At 40.0% G+C, this 20,224-nt stretch overlaps 1 protein-coding gene across 1 annotated transcript in view; it reads left to right on the top strand.

Annotated features, from left to right (window-relative positions):
* FER (fer (fps/fes related) tyrosine kinase) overlaps positions 1 to 12,209 on the top strand; it is a 178,899-nt gene extending 166,690 nt beyond the window's left edge. Inside the window, exon 20 of the mRNA XM_014951487.1 lies at positions 3,559 to 12,209. Coding sequence (XP_014806973.1) covers positions 3,559 to 3,701 — 143 coding nt within the window. The 3' untranslated portion in view covers positions 3,702 to 12,209. The remainder of the gene's footprint in view (positions 1 to 3,558) is intronic.
* Positions 12,210 to 20,224: the final 8,015 nt, after the last annotated feature.

The following is a 20,224-nucleotide window of genomic DNA, read 5'->3' as shown; positions in this document are numbered from 1 at the left end:
TCAGGACTTTTATTTCTTTTTATTATCTTTAATGGCATTTCAGAGCTGTTCCTTCTCTACACAGTACTACTGTGTAATTCATAAATAGGTTCTAAGCTAGGAAAACTGCTAAACGATTTTTTTTTAAAAACACAAAACTGGTTTGCTGATTTATACAGATTGCCAGTATTTGTTATAAGCAGTGTAGGTGACCATCAAAGTTTCTCCTTAAAAGGCCAAATAAAAAAATCCACTGTTTTCCAGAGCAGAAGGGTGTTTGTAAAAGCAAATCTTTTTACCTTAGTACTGAGATTCTGTTTTAATCCACTGAGAATAATCATATCTTGAAATTTATAAAATTCAAAGATTTAGAAGTATGTTTATGCTTTTTCAGCTATTCATATTGTGGGGGAAATAGTCCTGTTGGCCCATCAGCAATTATTTTTATATTTTTAATGGAATTTTCATTTCTTTTATTGGCCCTTTTCTTAAATTTTGGTATATGATAACTCTTCTATTAGGATACTAAGCCAAGACACTCCAGATTCTCCTCCTGATCTTGCCTGTCTCATTTACTCGGTCAGTAGGAGCATTCAGTTAATTTTGGCACTTGAATGCTTGCTTTAATCCAGAATAATTTCAATTCTAAGTAACTATATAGAATCCCTTCACTTTAAGGACAACAAGTAGTTACTGGTGTCACTGTTTTGAAGAACTGGTTTCTAGGGGAAACTGAAGGAAACAAATTTTAGTTTACTATTATCTTATCTGTACATGTCCTAGAGCCCAGCCATTCTCCTTTGAAGTTCCATGCATTAATCCAGCACCTAGAGCAGATGTATGCAATACAAAAAAGGGAAAATATTTCTCAGATTTACCTGTTGTAGAGGCCCATGTCATTTGTCCTCTGCTTTAGAAACAGAGATGCAAAGACGTGTGCAGTAAGTCTGGAGTCACAGAGCTGCACGTAGCTGAAGAGTCCTTTGTGCCAGCTGGCTTTGGTGTGCACTGCCTCTCATTTGCTCAGAGAGCTATGTGTGATAAACAGGTTATAGAATCACAAAGTCACAGAATGGCTGAGGTCTGTGAGGACCTCTGGATGTCATCTGGTCCAAGCCCCCCGCTCACGAAAGGCCATGTAGAACTAGTTCCCCAGGACCATTCCCAGGTGGCTTTTGCATATTTCCCAGGATATTTCCACCACCTCTCTGGGCAACTTGTTCCAGTGCTGGGTCACAGTCACCCTGAAAAAGTGTTTCCTGATGTTCAAGAGGAACCTCCTGTGTTGCAGTGTATGCCCATTGCCTCTGGTACTGTCACTGAGCATCTCTGAAAAGAGCCTGGCTCTGTCCTCTTTGCATCCTCCTTCCAGGTATACAGGTGTATCAATAGAGGTATATACTGATGAGATTACCCTGAGCCTTCTCTTCTCTGGGCTGAACAGTCCCCTCTCTCTCAGCTTTTCTTCATAGGAAAGATGCTCCAGTTCCTTGACTTCATGGCCCTTCACAGGACTCTCCCCAGTATGTCCATGTCTCTCTTGTACTGGGGAGCCCAGAACTGGACACACTACTCCAGGTGTGGCCTCACCAGTGCTGAGTAGAGGGGAAGGCACAACTCCTTTGATCTGCTGGCAACACTTCTTCTAGTGTAGCCCAGAATACCATTATCCTTCTTTGCCGCAAGGGCACATTGCTGGTGCATATTCAACTTGGGTCCACCAGGATCCCCAGACCCCTTTCTGCCAAGCTGCTTTCCAGTTGGGTAACATGTACTGATGCCTGGGGTTATTCCTCCCCAGGTGCAGGACTTTGCACTTCTCTCTGTCATCCAGATCATTTATGAAGGTGTTCAACAGGGCTGAGCCAAGTATTGACCCCTGGGGTACACGAGTAGTTACTGGCCTCCAACTAGACTTTGTGCCACTGATCAACTTCCTCTGGGACTCACTGTTCAGGCAGCTTTCAATCCACCTCATCTGCTCATGCAACTTATAATTCAGTGTTTTCTTCATGAGACTCTTATGAGAGACAGTGTTGAAAGCCTTACTGAAGTCCTCTCATCTGTGAAGCCAGTCATTTCATCACAGAAGTTTCTCAAGTTGATCAAGCATTACTTCTGCTTAGTGAATCCATGCTGACTAGTCCTGATGACTTTCTTGTCCTTCAGGTGCCTGGAAATCTTTTCCAGCATTAGCTACTCCATCACCTTCCCAGGGATCAAGGTGAGGCTGACCAGCCTGTAGTTCCCTGGGTCCTCCTTATTGAAGATGAAAGTGACATTTGCTTTACTCCAGTCTTTAGGCACTTCTCCCATTCACTATGATGGATGACAGGTTCTTGAGAGTGGCCTTGCAGTGGTGACATAAGCCAACTCCCTCAGCACTCATGGGTGCATTCTATGGCCCATGGACTTAAGCGCAGTTTGCTTAAGTATTCCCTGACCTGATCCTCTTCCACCAAGTCTTTATTGGTCCAGATTTTCTGCCTGGTCTCTAGGGTCTGGGCTTCTTGAAGGCCAGTCTTGCTAGTTAAAACTGAGACAAAGAAAGCCTTCATTACCTCAGCTGTGTCCTGTGTCACCAGGTGCCCTACTTCATTCAACAGTGGGCCCACATTTTTCCTAGCATTCCTTTTATAACCTACAAACTTAAAGAAGCCCTTCTTCTTGTCTTTGACAACCCTGGTCAGATTCAGTCTCATTTGGACTTTAGCTTTCCAAACATCATCCTTGAATGCTCAGACAATCTTTCTGTATTCCTCCCACATTACCTGTTTTTGTGTTTGAATTCATCCAGGAGCTCCTTGTTCTTCCATGCAGTCCTCCTGCCCAACTTCCTCCTCATTAGGAAGTTGCTTTCATTGCTGCGAGCAGATCTCTTTGGTCCAGGGTATGGATGATATGCTAGAACAGCCACTTATCTGTGGCGTCTAATTTACGTAACTGATGATTTGTTCTCCTGCTCAACACCAAGTCAGAGACCTCCTACACTTGATGGCAGCAGAGAGTTTTGGAAGGCCACTGCCTACCTAAGCAAACGTGAAGAATGAGGGAGTTAAGATGATGGGGATGGGAGAATATAAAAGTAAGTTCAGAAAACAGGAGGGAGAAAAAATAAATAGATAAACTCAAACAGAAGGGGACTTCTTAAGGAGACAAAAAAGGGAAGAGTCATGAGAATAAAAGGTGATCAATTTTGAAGAAGAGCAAAACGTTTTCTCCCATCTTAATCTTTATTCTTGATTTCCTCGGTCAGGGGAAAAAAAGGTAACACGATTAAAACCTAGAGGGTAGCTACTTCAGAAGATACAGGAAACAAATCTATGCAAGTTGAGGGGTGAGAATGATACTGACAATTTACGATGCCCAACTTAAATGTCATTGGTACCTGATCTTTGACTACTTTAATAATTAAGTATCTTGTGTAGGTTATATATTGAAGACTTTCTTCGTATTACCCTGAAGGTCTTTTTTAGTGCAAAGATCTTGAACTTCACTCGTTTCTTTCTTGTATTTGTCCATATGTATCAGTTTTCAATGCTAAACATTTTCCCCTTTTTTTTTTTTGGTGTGTACCAGGCTACCGGATGTCAGCACCACAAAAATGTCCAGAAGAAATATATAAAATAATGCAGAGGTGCTGGGACTACAAACCAGAAAATCGGCCAAAATTCAGTGAGATTCAGAAAGAGCTGTCTTTGATCAAAAAGAAAGTAACATAGTGATAGCGAAGTGCCAAACTCAATGTGTGGACATTTTCCAGTGAAGTAATTTTTTCCTCTCAAACACTATGCTTTTATACAACATTATTTGCAATATTCTTACTTTGATTACTTTGAAATTAACTGGTTTTTTTATATACATGTGTACCATCTTGAATGATGTCTACACCTGCATTAAAGACATACACTACGAAGTGCTATATATCCAGTCACAGTAATACTGTCATTTAGGTTACATGTAGATAGAAAAACACATACTATAGATTTAAGGGACTGTGGCTTCTATCTGTTTTATGGCAAGTAACTGCTAGTGACATTTTTCAGAGGTTTTCTACTTTAAGCTACATTCTCACTCTGCTATCCCTGTCTCATATGTCAACACCAGCAGCACTGTAATGTGGTGACTGTCATACATGTTGGCCTTAAAACTGAAGACAGTTTTGACAAGTATTTCAACCAGAAACTTTTATATTTTTTAAATTCTTTCTGCAACTGATATTTTAAGTGATACTTTGTTTTAAGGATGAAGGTTCAGTTAGATTCTGGATGCGAAAGTGCTTACTGAACAGTGAAATCCAGAATTTTCCTTTGTAGAAAATTGAGTTGATTGTGCATTTCTTACCATACTGTAGTAAATACTTCTGACTTTTGATGTGATTTACTTAAGCAACGTCTTTTCATTCTGGAAAGCCATCAGAAGTCTGTTACACTGATTTATGTTTTTTTAAGAAACAAAAAAAACCAGTATCAAGTCTTGACTATACATGTTAAGAAATACTGCAAATCATCTGCCTTCCAAAGAATATGAAAAAGCAGTAGGCCAACAGAAAGAGGCTTCCTAATGATAGCAGCAGATAACAAATTTATTTGATCTTAGAGGAGTTAAAGAATGTGAATTGCTAGATTTGCTTTTGATCCTGATTTTTTTCCTTAAATTGGTAATAATTCTCAGAATGTGGCTGGAGCCTACAAAAGTTTATGCTAAGCAAAAGTACATTCCATGCATAGTGTCCAAAGGAAAATACTACTTCAGTATGGCATAAGGAAATTGTTCAAGAAGCCAAAATAAAGAAGTTTAAAGCCTCTGACAGGCTGAGCAAGGTAAAGTAGAAATACTAACCTTCTAACTTTTTTTAATCATTGCAATGATTCAAATGACTGGGGATAGGCAATTTTAAATGCCACCGTGAATAAAAAACCTTGTATATATTTTAAAAAATAATCTGCCAGAAAGAATAGAAACTTACTAGATAGGGGAGAGAGAAAAGGCACAGTTTGTTACGCTAGCTCTGGGTCCTCTTTGCAGCTGGAATTATTTTCTAGGGCCCTACATAGAAATAGGAACAAGTTACAGTATCCTGGTCTGAGTTCCAGAGTTAAGGTGCTTAAATATTTTCTAGGAAGTAAATAAAATTTTTCAGATCAAGGGATGTCAGTTGCTGCTAATGCAAGTAAGAAACAGGGACTGTAAGTAACACAGCATCTGGAATGTTAATTAGTCCTATGGTTATTGTTACAGTGGGATTGAGATGTAGTGAAGTCAGTGGCTACATTACATTTTCATTTCTGTTCAGATGACTTTTCTATTGTCCACAACATTTTTGCTCTCGAAAGTGTATTTATAGTAGTTCTGGATAGTAATGTTTAAGGGCTATGTGTGACCAAAATATGTGTAGTCTAGAAGAATTTGTCTGTTACATTGGAGTTAGTGTCCAAATAAAACAATAAATGATCATGCTGGAGCACATCACCTGCATTTGAGGTGGAACTGCCAGCATCCAAGTACATGGAATGGTGAGCGCTTCTTGCATTTCTTAAGTGATTTTTTTCTTGGAGATAAGGAGGCATATACATACCCATAAAGGTATAGTGCTTAGAAAACTTGGTGGCATAAATTTAAACTTCATTATAAGCATACTGGATATATTTACTTAGTTCTGTACTTCCAAGTAGCCCAAAGATATTTTTCAAGAGCAATGGGAAGCATTTGTGTTAGTTTGTATGCTTTTAAGTAGTACACAAAGTTTGTGCCTTAATTTGCTAGTATGTTGATGCAAATGCAAGTGTACTAAGGTTTAAGGAATGTTCCACAGTCATTTGGAAAAATCCAAGATTCAGCCAACGGCAGGTCCTTATGTAGGCATCAGTAAAGTCTGCAAGTAAGGATAATGGTGTCTCCTCTGTCAGCATCCATAGCTTCTGTGGAGGATTACTATTCTTCTTCTATGAAAGAGATGAACTGTTGCTTTGCTATATGCCCTCTTGACACCGAAAAGATACTTTTTTATTTTTATAAAATAAAATACTATTTCATTTGTCTTAAGTTAACCAGTCACTATCCAGACTATCACATAAAGAAAAAATTGTACTCATATTTCACTCTGAAATAGTTAGCACTTGTAATTCATATCACACTCCTGTTTAAATTTAAAGACTTTTTAAAACACGGGATTTCTACAGCAGCAAGAAAATTTATTATTATTCCTGAAGTAAGCACCAGTTCAGTTCAAAAATAATAACCCTTTGGGAGAATTCCAGAATGAGTTTATAGGTATAAAATAAATCTAAACACAGGTACATGTCTCTTCAGTTATTTAACCTGTTTTCTTATCATTAATTTGGAAGTTGTATTATTGCAATTAGACAATTTAGGAAGTGGAATCCATGCCTATAGATACTGTTTTTAAGTTTTTGAAAACTTCTTACAGGGGAATTCATAAAAAAACCTGCTATACAATGAAATTTAAAAGAAAGACGTGGTATTCAAGAACCAAAGCTGCCATATATGCTTTCTGTGGACTTTTGATGACTTAGCCTTGCATTATTCATAGGTTAGCCAGACACTGGTCATTTGGCCCATTTACTGTGGTTATCCTAGAGAACTTACAAAAAAAGTTAAGACTCAAGATTCTTTTGCAAGTGTAGTGGTTCAGCAAGATACTTATACCAGCACTGTCCCAACCTGGGGGAGCCTGAGCGAATTCTAAATTTTTTACAGTGTTAAATGGGAGAAACTCTGAATACTGTTAAGGGTTAGGTAGAAATACCTCAGCCTGTTACATGAGATGGAATTCAACAGCTTATCTGTCATTTTCATCTTTTTCCAAGGAATTGCACTCATCATTTTAGGAAAGATAGCTTTGAGGACAAAAAAATGCATCCTTAGTTTGTTTTCAGTCAAAATTAAGCACACATTAGCTTCAGAGTTCAGTCATCAGTGAAATCATGAGGATTCCTAAGCATTTAAATTTTATGGAATTAAAATAGTGAAAAGTGTCTTGTCTGAAAACAAACATAACTTCAAAGAAGTGTGATCTTGTCAACATCCCACCAAGACATTCTTTGAAATGCATATTTTCATTAGTTTCTATTGAAACTAGTGAAGTAGTTTTTCATTTAGCAACTACAGGTGTATTGCATTTCTTCTTCACAAAAATCTGCCTTTTTGTAGAGTTGCCTAATATTTTTATTGGAAGTTGTTAATGAAACCTGTGTCACCAGAAGTCTATAAGTAAGAGCTGTAGTTATTAAAGTAAGCCTGATCCTATTGATGAGAAATAGAAAACTGGTTAGGGAAATACTAGGATATTCATCTTAAGTATTTTTTCATCCATGCATTTGACCACCTGTTATGCTTAACTGAAATCCTACAAGCACATCACTAAAACTGACTATGAAGTGATCCCTTTGTTATCTAACTATTTTGTCATCCCTTTTTTGCTCTTTGTAAAGGTACCAAAGGAGAAACCACTTTCCTGAGGCTACAGAGTAACCAACTCTTTTAAAAACCAGCATTAAAAATTTCTCCCCCTCCCCAGATTTTCCCAGATGTGCTGCTGCAGACCATTAACAATAGTAATTAACTAGTAGCCCTATTCTAATTATTCTTGCTGTCATGTCCTCTAAGTGGCAGTGCTTCTGACACACTTGAAACAGTGAAACATTTGAAGAGATGAGTTAGTGTGTAAATAGTGTCACCAAACATGATATTCAAGAGCAGTAGTTCTGAAAATGGCTGGTTGTCGCAAGTAATGATAACTCATTATAAAGGTGGGACAAAAAGAAAGAGGCTAATTGAGATAATCCACTCTCTATAACATCTGTCCTGTTCGTAGGCAATAGAAATGTTTGTTCTGCTAGCGCACTTGGATTTGTAACATTTTTATGACTGAGCATAAAAAAGTTTGCTATTAAAAGAGGAGTTCATCAATTAATATTTTTTTTCCTCAAGCACAAAAGGAGATGTGGTATTGTTGCAAGCATTATTGCTAGCAAAGTCAGGACACATGGAGGGAAGAATACCCCTACTACTAACCAAGGTACCTACTTTTTCCTTCTTAGAATCATATTCATGCAGTCTTTCAGGAATACAGGACTTCAATTAGTAATTAGAAAGTACCGGGGAAGTCCAGTATTCCTGAAGTTCCAAACTACCATGAGTTTTTAAGAGTGACCTGGTAAATTTGCAACATCGGCTTTATTAAAAATGTTTTATTCTAGTTTCCTTCTGCACTTTTCTGTAAAGAAGAGTCTTTAAACAACCATCAGTAACAAGAAAAATCCATCAACCTCGGAAATCTATCAAGCCCCTTTAAGAGTAACTTCAGTAAAGAGTATTTTTTGTAATTTTGTACTGGAATTCCCCCAGCATAGCTTTCCTTTCTAAAAAACTGGTTTAAAAAACCCTAAATAATAAATTAAAAATTAAAATTAATTTAAAAACCCCACCATTTAGAAACTGAAAGCTCCGAAGTTGAAACAGAAGAATCCTTTCACTTACACATTCTAAACAGTCCTTCAAGAATTGCCACAGTTTCTTTCCTGAAACTGTTAACACACCTGTGATTTCTAGCTCTTACATACTTTTCAGCGTTGCATATTAGTGCATTATCAACAGCCAGCTGTACCTTCAGACCAATGAAGGGAAGACTATCTCATTGAAAACTACAGCAAGTTTTGGCTGGTAGCTCCCACATTTTCCTTGGATTCCACATTCAGTTATCGGAGTCATAGTGTTAATGATAATAAGCACCACATAGAGCAGGTGCTGGAAGCTAGACATTGTCTTTAAATCAGCAGCTTATCCCCCAGGATTTTGCACCTTTGACTCTAGAAGCCAACTTGGTTTTTGTTCTCTGTCAAATAAGCAAAAGGAATTTCTATATTTCAGCCTTACTACGAACCTATAAAACTGGAAGGTTCAGAGATATATTTACTGTTCTCTCCAAGGGAATGGTACCCCCACTAATAACTATAAGTTACCCTTATGCCCCTGTTATGTCCATCTGTCTCTTTGACGTAAAACTCTAACTGGAATGTATGTCCAGGTGTAGAACTAGGGTGTTATCTCAGAGTTGTTTCATTTTCAGGAAGTTGTGTATTATTAGCTGTTTCAGAACACTGTTCTCTCAGACATTATCTAGGCAGGACATAAATGAGAATTTTCAGATGGTTTGAGGGGTTTTTTTGTGAGATGAAGGACTAATCAGACTGCTAGCTACATGCATTGTTATTTTGCAGCTGTTTCAGATTATAGGTATGAGAGTAGTTCATTTCTAGATCTCAGGTTATGTACGCCTTCTCTAAATTAAAAACTGTTATCCATAGTTACAAAAAATTTATAAGTAAACCCCTCAAATGTAGTTGACTGAGGTCATAAAGTAAAAACAGAAGAGCCATGAGCTACATTCTTTCTTCCTCTGTCCTTCCAGAATTGAATGCTTTGTAAATAAAACTTGGAATAACTGGCTTTGTGTTTATAGATAAATATGACCTCTGGACCAGTATGATAATGTAGGACTCACATTGCTGCTAGCAATGAAGGCTTGGAAAAAAGTGTTCCTACATTGCTACTATTTGGAACCGTCATTTAGTTGTAGAACTACACATGTTTATAGATAAGTACATAGCTTCAGTTTTGTGAGTACAGTAAGAGAGACAGCTCATGTTTCTCTGTTGAAACCCAGTTATGCTTCTTAAAAGAAAAATCAGATTGATCAGCAATGTATTCCTTTACAGATGTTGAAAGTATGAGCCAAGACTTTCCACCACAAAAAATAGAAAGATCCACACTACTGCCTTCATATACAGTCAGTTCAGTCTTTCTCAGCATATAAAGAATTCCATAATTGTTAAATGCATTAGTCACATAAAATCCTTGGATTACTGATATGTAAACTACTTCACTCAGATCTTTTTCCTTCAATTATTAAAGAAACTTTCTCCTCTTTAAAAAGGGCTACCATAAGCTTACGGTTCTAGCTGAGCTCTGCTGTAGTAATCTGGCCTGCTTCATCTCCCAAACATTTCCTAATTCTGATGGCTCCATGTACCACAGTTGGTGCCCTTTCATTTACTTCGAAAAGGTTACTCTTGTGACAGAAAAGTTCAAATATGTCCCTGTTTTTGTTTGACACAAAAATACTGTAGTGATGTTATAGCTTGATACCAGTGGCAATGTGTTTGTATGAAAATTGAAGTAACTATGAATCAAAGTGAAGCACATTGTTCAAGTCATGTTTTTAATCAATACAAACCCTAAATGTATCGTGAGTTGTCAACACCAGAAAAACAGCATTCCGGACTGCCTAGTTTACAATACAGAGCATCCTACTCCTGCTACAGAACAATATAAAGCTAAATGTGCTCCATGGAAAAGGAATTATTTTGCTGTCAGACCACATCCAAACAGTAACTTTAAAATTAAAAGCAGTGACTTAATTCTAGCCAATCCGTGCTGTAAACTTCCTTCTTCTTAACACACCTTTCCAAATAGTGTCAATTTTCATTATTGTCATCCATTTTGCTTTTAGAAATTTGACTTTTAGAAATTTGCTTTTAGAAATCTGACTGTACATCGCATAACACTTATACCAGTAATTATACCCCACCACCACCACCAGCACCATGAAGTGCTGAGACTTGCAACTTCAGAAGATAAGCATTGCTAAGTCAGTAAAAGTCTACAGGGAACCAGTCTTTCACTGGGTGTGTGAGTTGATATGGCTTAATGCATTTTAAATACTACTAAAGAAAATTTTTCAATTAAAATCTTTTATACAGTTTGAAGACCGATATTCCTTGCTCAAGATATCTCTGCAATAGTAATACTTGTGTTTGAGTTGAACTCAACAGGAAGATAGAACTGTACCTTCCTTCCTCTCTAGTTTATCAGGGAAGGGAACTGCTGAGTTCAAGTAGTCAGTCTGGGTGCTTTAAGTGGTGCTGGTACATAGCATGGATGCAGCCAGGATGCCATAGAGAAGGTCTTGCAGTCCACATGGCCCCTCTATATAATATGCCTACGCTCACTACGAGTCACTAATAAATCCACTAGAGACTGGAAGTTTGCTATGTCTCCGGGTATGACCTTAATTTATTCCTTAAATCACCTGAAGTTGGTAGTGCTTAAGGAGAAATAGTGGCATTTTTTTCTTTGTCACAAAATGCAGAAATGGTATATAGAATGGGGATTCTGTATTATTTTCCTTTCTTTCACCTCCTGCTTGGTCATGTCACAAAGTCTTTAATAGATGGAACAACTAGAAGAAACTTATCTGTTACCTGTGTTAATTGTATCATTACCTCTGACAAGTTAACTTGTTTTTTCCACCAAGCTTCCCACCTAATTTTCATTAAATATTAAAAACATGACAATAGGAAAGAAGTTTTATAGGCTTATCACGCAGAAGGCAGGCAGACTTCTACAAAGATACTTTGAGGACTGAAAGCCAACAGTAAACACCTGTTTTGTCCCTTCTGTTAGAGGAGGGTGTAGTTACCTGCATGTTCAAATGACTTGAGAGGTGAAACTTGGACTAATATTGGTAGGACTGCTGGTTTTTTTCAGTTGCATGTGTTACTTTTCCTTTGTATAATTGTAGGCAGCTGGAGACGGAGGAGGGGTGTAGGGGAAGGAGGGAAGGTTTGTTCACTGACCCGCTAGTACACGCAAGACTTTTGACAGCAGTAACCTTGAGTGGGGCACAGATACCGTGTTTAGATTTCTATTCAATATTGTGCCAAAGTATGCACCAGCAAGTTTAATATCAGGTAAAGCACCTTTTATACTCTTTGTTGTTTAAGAATAATATATTTGTGAAACAGATCGATAATACATAACACTGGAAATGGGTGCTTCTTCCCAAAAGTACACATGTAAAAAAAAAAAGGAAACAACATTTGTGAGTTTATCTGGCTTTTAAGCAAGTCTGAAAATTATAGCTATGTAATACAGTTGCCAGTTGTCTGTCCTTTATAATTTTAAATAGATCTGCATTTTAACTTTATTTATTTGCCAATTTTTTATATACTTTAAAGTTACACTTTTGAACTCAACCTAACTTTTTATTTTCCTAGGCTGTTAAAAAACAGAATTTCAGTATTCTTGTAAACTGCAGACCATTTTTGAATAGTCCTTTGTCTTTTCCTATGGACCAGTTACCACTAATGAGTCTGCAGTCCCCTTTTTACTGTACTCTTCCAATAAATGTAAAATATTTGTATCAAGCTGTCTCGTTTTATTTGGTATTTACAGGTTGTGTTTGTTCACATGCTTCTGTAATCAAGTGAAAGATCAACTTAGTACATTGCTTTTGGGAATAGCTACAATTCAAAATATTTCACAATTAAAAAAACACAATTTATTTGATTTTTTTGGCGATTTCTGGAGTTGATCACGCTATCTGTATGATATTCACTCACAGTTTGGCTGTCACTTTCGTTTACCTTTTGTATATCAGCAGGCATTGAAACAAAGAGTAACCTTGTGGACAGAAGGGAAAGAACATACTGAAACAGGCTGAAAACCTTGGGGCTGGAGACCTGCAGGTCTGAGGATCCTACACCACCTATTTCTCTTTAAGCCAGAATTGTGTTAAGAAGCAAGACACTGGAAAGCAAACATGCATATTCTGCACCCCAAGAGCAAAGTAAAATCTACGGGCATTTTCAGTTAAGCAATGAAGCAATCTAGTGGCATAACCAAGCTTTATGCTGTTTCTTTTACATGATCTAGAGCTCTGTTCCCTTTATATTAAAAAAAACCCTCATACTACTCGCATTCTAAATACAAGTTGCATTTTAAAGCAGATTTTACTTTACTTTGAATGAAACCAATCTCCGCAATGATTGCCATTTTCACCACACTTTGCTGCAATTTCTTTGATTTCCATAATCCCTTCTTAATATATAGACTGTTATCAAAATTATGACTGAGGTAAAAAAATCAGAATTATTATGCCTGAAAAAATTCTAAGCGAATCCTCTGAGGTCTCATGGCTAATGTAAAATACAAATACCCCATTGAAAGAACTTCTTCCACTGCCTTATGCTTGCTGCAGATGAACTTTGTGATGGGTAGAAAGACAGGTTTCGTGTACCTGCACCCACAGACAGTGTTATTAAGCACACCGCATGCGAGCACAGCAGTGCCGTTTGCAAGACTTGGTGCCTGACTGAAGAAGGAGTTAGCAAGGAAGCAAATTTATGACACCGGTTGGTAAGTGGGACTGAGGTACTTTGGCCTTGGGACTTCTTTTTTTTTAAAATAAAATGCTATTATTCCCTTTTATAAACTCTTAGAGGTACTTTTCCCAACTATCTCCCAATAATCATGAATGAGAAAGATGTAAGTCCAAAGCTCATACCCTGAATGTATCAGTATGTGTTGAAACAGAAGACAACCCAGCATGGGATTGCACCTAGCTCTGGTACAGTTCTGCCGAGAGACTGATTTCTTAGCAGGGTAATTTTAGAAAAGGTTACTGCAACTAAATCTGTTCTGCTCAGTGATGCCTGGCCTCCAAATAGTAAAAACAAGTTGTTTGAAAACCTGCTACTGCCAAACACTGAGCACCACAGGGTCATCAAGGTTCCTCATCTGAAGTGTCACAGCAATTAATTAGGAATGAGGCTAAGGAAAGGACCCTTCAAGGTGATCAGGGTCTTTGTACAGTCCTCCATTTCTTACAGTTTAGAGGTAGATTTAAAGGACTTGGAGTTTAAAAGATTGAATTGATAAGACTTCTCAGAAGATTCCAAAGGATATTAGGTACCAAAGGACCACTTTAACTGGTAGATCACAGCATTTCCATATTCTTGAGATGCCAGATTTAACCACTCAGGCACATCTTCCCCTAACAAACCTAAAAGTCCACAGTAGCAGAACGGTCCCATGCAGGAAAACATATGCCCCAATTCTAACACAACCATAACACTTTATTTCATATTTCAGTTCAAGTTTTCCACTTGGGACTTTTCCTGCCCGGCTGACTTGTGAGTCCTAACCTTGGAGGTACTGTACAGCTGGCAGAACTCCACACAGAAGACATTTGGGCACAGAAGTGTTGATGCTGGGTAGTATGCTTGCATCCATCCGGTTTTTCTAGTCGCCCAACATTTGCATGTCAAAGCAGATCAGGTTTTTTTCTCTGCAACTGGCAGACATACCTCTCTCCCTGTTAGATCCAAACACTGTGTGTGCCTAGGTGTTTTGATACTTGGATACAAAACCTCCCTTGAACTTTGACACAAATACTGTTTTTGTTAAATGAGGGAGTGACATTAATCTTGCTCAGAGACACAGCAGAGTACTCCAAGCAGAAGTATGTGCCTGCCTTCAGCCTAATGTAAGGGATTTTGGGAGTTGGTGGAAGAGCACGAAGGGGAAGAGGGATTTTAGGGGGTTGATTTTTTTCCATTCCAGAGTGTTCTGGACTGGCCCACTGGGTCTGCTGACTTCCATGAATGTTGCTCCTGGGTTCCTAAGACCCCACCACTTCCACACCCTGGGCACTTAACTCGGGCCAAGGACCATAGAGCCACATATTCCCATATTTAAGATGTTTGGTGGACCTAGTGCCCCAGAATGAAATAAGTCTGGGGAAAACTGCAGTAAGTTGCACTTGCTCAGTATGGAGCCAGAGGACCATCACAGGTCACTGGGTATGAAGTTCCAGCAGTGCCAGAATTACAAGCGTCTGATATGAAAATGGTTTGAAGGACTGTGTGGTCTCCATCATGCATTCACTGAGGCTACTCTGCAGCTGGATTTCAGTCCTCCTTCAAGTCACGTTCTAGTCATAAGGAATGCAAAAATACAGTAACATCACTGATATGGCCTGAGTTGCAGCTGTACACTTCACCTCAAAGGACATGATACAGATAACTGGAGCAAGCACAAGTCCAATGACTTGTACAGACAGCACTAACCCTGTGACACACGGAGCTCTTCTTTAATGCCGTTTCATCAGTATTCATCTCCTCCATCCCCCTCAGTTGCTTGCAGGTCAGCCACACTAAGCACTGCTGCTAAACAGTCTGCAGAAATGCATCTCGACTAAGGAAATAGCTCTACATTGAGCATACAGAGTAATGAGAGATTGCGCTCTAATTTTCTAATAACTAAGCTCCCATAGCTTTTGATGACCTAGTATTCTGCAAATAGAAGTCGGGGAGAAGTAAAATCAAACTGCTAGCTGGCTTTGAATCCTCAAAAGAACAGATTGGCATTTGACCATGCTATCATGGAAAGAAGCGTGCATCTTTGACACACAATTTTGACACGAGATCTCTGACAGCTGAAGGAAAAATAAGATTGTATTAGCAGCGACTTGAGTACATTGAAATATTTTTCTGCTTCCCCTCTTAAAAGCTTGCATTGCTAAGTGTAGTTCACTAAAGACAAGGCGCAGAGAAGGGTAAGTAAGATAATCCAGTTGTTGAAATGTAGTCCGTGCAAGCAGCAGCTATAAAGCCCACTCTGTTAACACCAGGACATAGAAGTCACATCACTGTAAAGTTAGGCCAACACATTCTAAGCCCTTACATAAAAATTTAGACTCCTCAAGACCCTTTCTCTTCTAAGCTTACAGCCCTGTGGGTTCAAAAATACTTTCCGGTACTTTATAACCCTGAGTTTGAAATTTAAAAATTGCAGTTACCTAGATCTAGCTAGATTCAATTAGAGCACCTTCTAATATAATGGAGCTAGACAGGTAGTTTGCATTTCTCTTATAGTTATGGATCCAGAGGGTCAGGTCTGTAATGTCTGGGCCTGACTATGGGTCATTTTTGTGCTATGCAGCTGATTCATTGAGAAATACCTTGTCCTTCTGTCATTCCCCAGACTTCAGGTGGATCTGACCAGGGCAGGGTGGGACCTGGTGGGCTAGGGGTGGTCAAGTCCACCTGAAGGCTTGGGAAAGACAGAAAGTCAGTCTCTCAACCAGCTGCATAGCACAAAAATAAGGCTAATCACAGAAAACCAAGAGCAAAATAATCAACAAATGATAGGATTGAAGGTTTCTTACCCATATACAGCTTGGTTATAGCTACACCCAAAGACAAAATTGTGTGCTGGTTTTGTCTGCTTTGTAGTAGCGAGTATGAGGCTATGTTTTGGATTTTTGTTGGAAAGAATGTTGATAACACAGGGATGTTTTAGTTACTGCTAAGCAATTCTTACACAGAGCCAGGGCCTTTTCTGCTCCTCACACCACCCCACCACTGAGGTGGCTGGGGGTGCACAAGGAGTTGGGAGGGGACACAGCTGAGACAGCTGACCCCAGCTGACCAACAGGACACCCCATACCATATGATGTTGTTCTCAATAATATAAAGCTGGGGGAAGAAGAAGGAAAGGGGGAGATGTTCAGGGTGATGGCGTTTGGCTTCCCAAGTAACCACTGCGTGTGATGGAGTCCTGCTTTCCTGGAGATGGCTAAACACCTGACTGCCCATGGGAATGAATTCATTGTTTTGCTTTGTTTGTGCATGCAGCCTTTGCTTTACTTATTAAAATGTCTCTATCTCAGCCCACAAGTTTTCTCACTTTTACTCTTCCAATTCTCTCCCTCCTCCCACCAGGAGGAGGGAAGTGAGTGAGCAGTTGTGTGGGGCTTAGGTGCCAGCTGGGGTTAACCATGATAACTTGACGAGGGGACTGAAACCAAACTGCTTCCTAACTTAGAAGCCTCAGTGGCTGATTTTGCAATTGTATCAGAAGTAAGCTGTGTTTTATATAAAACCAAATTGGCAGATTTAGTTGTTGAATCTGACCTCATGCAGTCTACCATATGCAGATTTCCCACCAGTGAAGGTACATTAAGCCACCTAGGTTTTCATTTTCAGGCCCTCCCAGTGCTGCTGAGATGAGACACGTTTGTGTGTCTCACACCTTCAGGGCTAAACCCAGAGGTGTCCTCAGAGCACACCTCCTGAGTAAGCCTCCTCTGAAACACAGCTGGGGACACGACTTCTCTCTCTTCTGCTGCCACACGTGTGGCCCAGGTTGCCCACTAGCCAACTCCTGGCCTTGCCCTTATGAAATCTACCCTGATTTTGGGCTGAGGGCTGGGTCTCCCACACTGTGGGGCTGCCAGTATCTCTCCCCAACTGTGTACATTTGGGAACAAAGTCACCAAGACTCAAAAAAATCACAGCCTGATTCACACGGGAGTATTCACTGGGCTTAAAATCAAGCCAGGACTAAGCCCGGGATGAGAGACAAGGAATATTTTCAGTGTGCTTATTTCAGAAGTTGGTGTGGTTTTAGGGTGACTCTTTTATTGTGTCACAGCAAGTGCATTGTCCAAATACCCTCTTGTGACCAGGGCAGTGCCGCCTAGTTCTCCGGAGTGTAAGGCCCTCACTTGCCATTGACAGTGAACAGAGAGAACAGTGAGCACTTCCGTTACATCAAGTCAGAAGACATTTAGAGTACTTCATCACGAACAGGTGACCCATGCGCTTCAGGCAGACTTGGATCAGCAGCAACAGGCTCAGCCCCGAAGCCTCTTTTTGCTTTTAAAAATAAGAGAGGTTCTTATCTGCTCCCCCATGACACTGCTGTCCCAGCAGGGTTTCTTACAGCACCGTAAAAGACAGACAATTTTGCTTTCTTGCTGTGATGTGCATAGTAGGATCCCTGCTTGATATCTGCTTCAACCAGCTTACCCTCAGACTCGGCAGCTCTGTCAACCTTAGAATGCTTTTTTGATTTTTTTTCCTTTTTTTTTTCAAACAGCAATAATGTTTAAGGAGGAAAACTATGAGAATACCCTGCTATTAGAAGCACTTGGTCAGCTTTGAAAAGGCTGCCAGCCATGGCTGTCTTTTCTTACAGTAGCTGAAATTTCAGATACAAGGAATGATTTTAATAGTTTTGAATATAGAGTTTTGATTGTCATTTGTACAAGGTAGTGTATTTCATCTCCACTTTCCTTTTACAGAAACAGGTTTGCTGTGCACTCCAGGACGGAAGATAATTTCCATTGAACTTGTGTCTAAGCACCTGTCTTTTGATCCCCTCAGATTCATTCTTCATACAGGCGTTTATATGAGACTCCTGGGACAATAAATGCATTTTCCTGACAAGTGTTCAGCATATTATGTTAACCAATTATGAGGTTTCCTGAATGAGCTGAGCAGTGGAGAGTTAGCCACAGGTGCCCCCGAAACTCATCAGCTCCTCTCCCCACCAATTACACTTGTACATAAAGAGCCTGCCCAGTAGGGTCTGGGTATGGCACAACAACCTCCTCCTTGTAACCACACAATGGACTCAATTTAAAAATAAATAAATGAATATCCAGGGCAAGAAACCTTTGAAACTGTTTGATCTTCTCAAACATGCTGAGCAGATTCGCCCTCCCTTTTTTTTTTTTTTTTTAATATTGGTCCCTTCAAAAGGGCATGCCAGGGCCTGGTTGCCAGGCTTTCAATACAGGGCAAGGGGGGTAAATTTTCAATATGAGGCAGTGCACAGGAAACACCTTAGGGTGGAGCTCACGAGAGCAATCACACTTTACACTCGGGCCCCGTGAATCTGAGATCCTTCCATGGTGTGAAAGAGCTGCAGGTGTGCTGGTTGAAAGAAGCAGAGGGGCAGGGTTCTTCCTCAGACAGGGATGGAGGCACAGGGACGGTGCCAGCTGCTCTCCCAGTGTAAGCATCCCATAGGTGTTTATATTAAACAGTCCTTGGAGTAAAACACACAAACGCTAAACATCCCTGGAATAATCACTGGGCCTCAAGGTTAACAAGTCTTCCCACAAGCATCAAAAGTCCTCTTTGGAGATCCAGACACAACCAGTTCCCTCCTCCGGCCCCATGTATCTTCTGTTTTCACAACAGGGGGAGGCAGGTGGTGAGAAAAGTCCTTGCTCAGCATTTGTGACCTTGGCTTTCTCAGCCTCTACGGCTGCAGGGGAAGCTTTACCAAGGCCTCGTGAACAAGGTCAGCCACTGCTCCCTGCAGCCCTGAGTCCAGATGTAGTGACTGAACTGGAGAAAGCATAAAGCCCCGTTTTGGGGGTCCTAGATGGGCTTTATCCAGAAATGTGTGTGAGACACTCAGCTAGAGTGGAGGCAGCACAACACCTTTCTGCAACAGGGCTCAACCTTCCCATTCCACAGCCAATGTCCATAGCCATCAGCAGCCTGCACACTACTGCCTTGAACATTGGTGGATCCTGCCCAGCATCCTCCTTCCTTCCTCCTGTCTGTCCCACTCTCCTCAGAGAAGAAAGACACTACCTGAATGCAGTTCCTGAAAGCTGGAGACTATAGATGACTTTGGAAAGCATAAACAGCATATGCCACAGTTTGTCACTCGGGGATTATCAGGTTTATTGCTAGAACTCTTCCAATTACAAGATCACTGTGCAATACAAGATTTAAGTGAATTTAAAACTAGGAAATGGGAAAATCCATGCAGCCATTTAATTTCTCTGCAGTTTCTACAAGATCCACTTATAAGCAGTATCTGTTTTGCATCATCGACGCTGGTTTACAGGAATTTTTATTGGCAAGGGTGGAGACTAGTTCATTAAGGACATGTTTCAGAAAAAAATTGTGCTACACAACTGTAGAAAAGCCAAAATTCAGACAGTTTTATGCCTAGCTACTCGGTATTGTAGAGAGAATGCTAGATATTGCCTTTCATACAGTGTTACCACCACAGATTCGTAGAGCGTTTTAAGCCCTGATGGTTATCTGCAAATGCACTATCCGTCTCTTAAAGCCAATTTTAACACTCACACCCAGCTCAAAAGCTGTAGTCATAGCTGGGTGGGTGAGGATGCCCCTGTGCCAGGTAGGAGCCCCTGGCACTCTAAGACAGCTCAGTGGCTTCCAGCACAGCTCAGGTTCAGGTGCTGCCCACTGTCCTCAGCCTTGCCTGGAACATCTCCCCCTCCCCCGGGACTTCGTCATACCTAAAAGAAGTGCCTTATGCAGAGCAGAGTGATTGTTCCTTCCCCTCCATCTCCGTTTTACATTTCACAGGGTTGATGGTGAAGTCAGACTGAAGCAACAGAACTGAAGAGCTAATATTTTATTACTTGAACCAAGGGCCTGATTATTATGGGGAAAAAAAGATTTAAAGTAGCATAATTACTACCTTCTTTCACAATAGAAGTAGCCTTGACTCTCCAAGACATCTTGGGGTGCTCCTGCTGTGATGTTAATGACAGCTTACATACCAGAAACACATTTTCCTAAAACTTTCTGAGGCAAGCAAA

The sequence above is a fragment of the Calidris pugnax genome, unplaced genomic scaffold, assembly GCF_001431845.1.
Source record: "Calidris pugnax isolate Ruff unplaced genomic scaffold, ASM143184v1 scaffold148, whole genome shotgun sequence".
NCBI classification, from domain to species: domain Eukaryota; kingdom Metazoa; phylum Chordata; class Aves; order Charadriiformes; family Scolopacidae; genus Calidris; species Calidris pugnax.
This window is presented reverse-complemented; position numbering and strand designations above follow the sequence as displayed.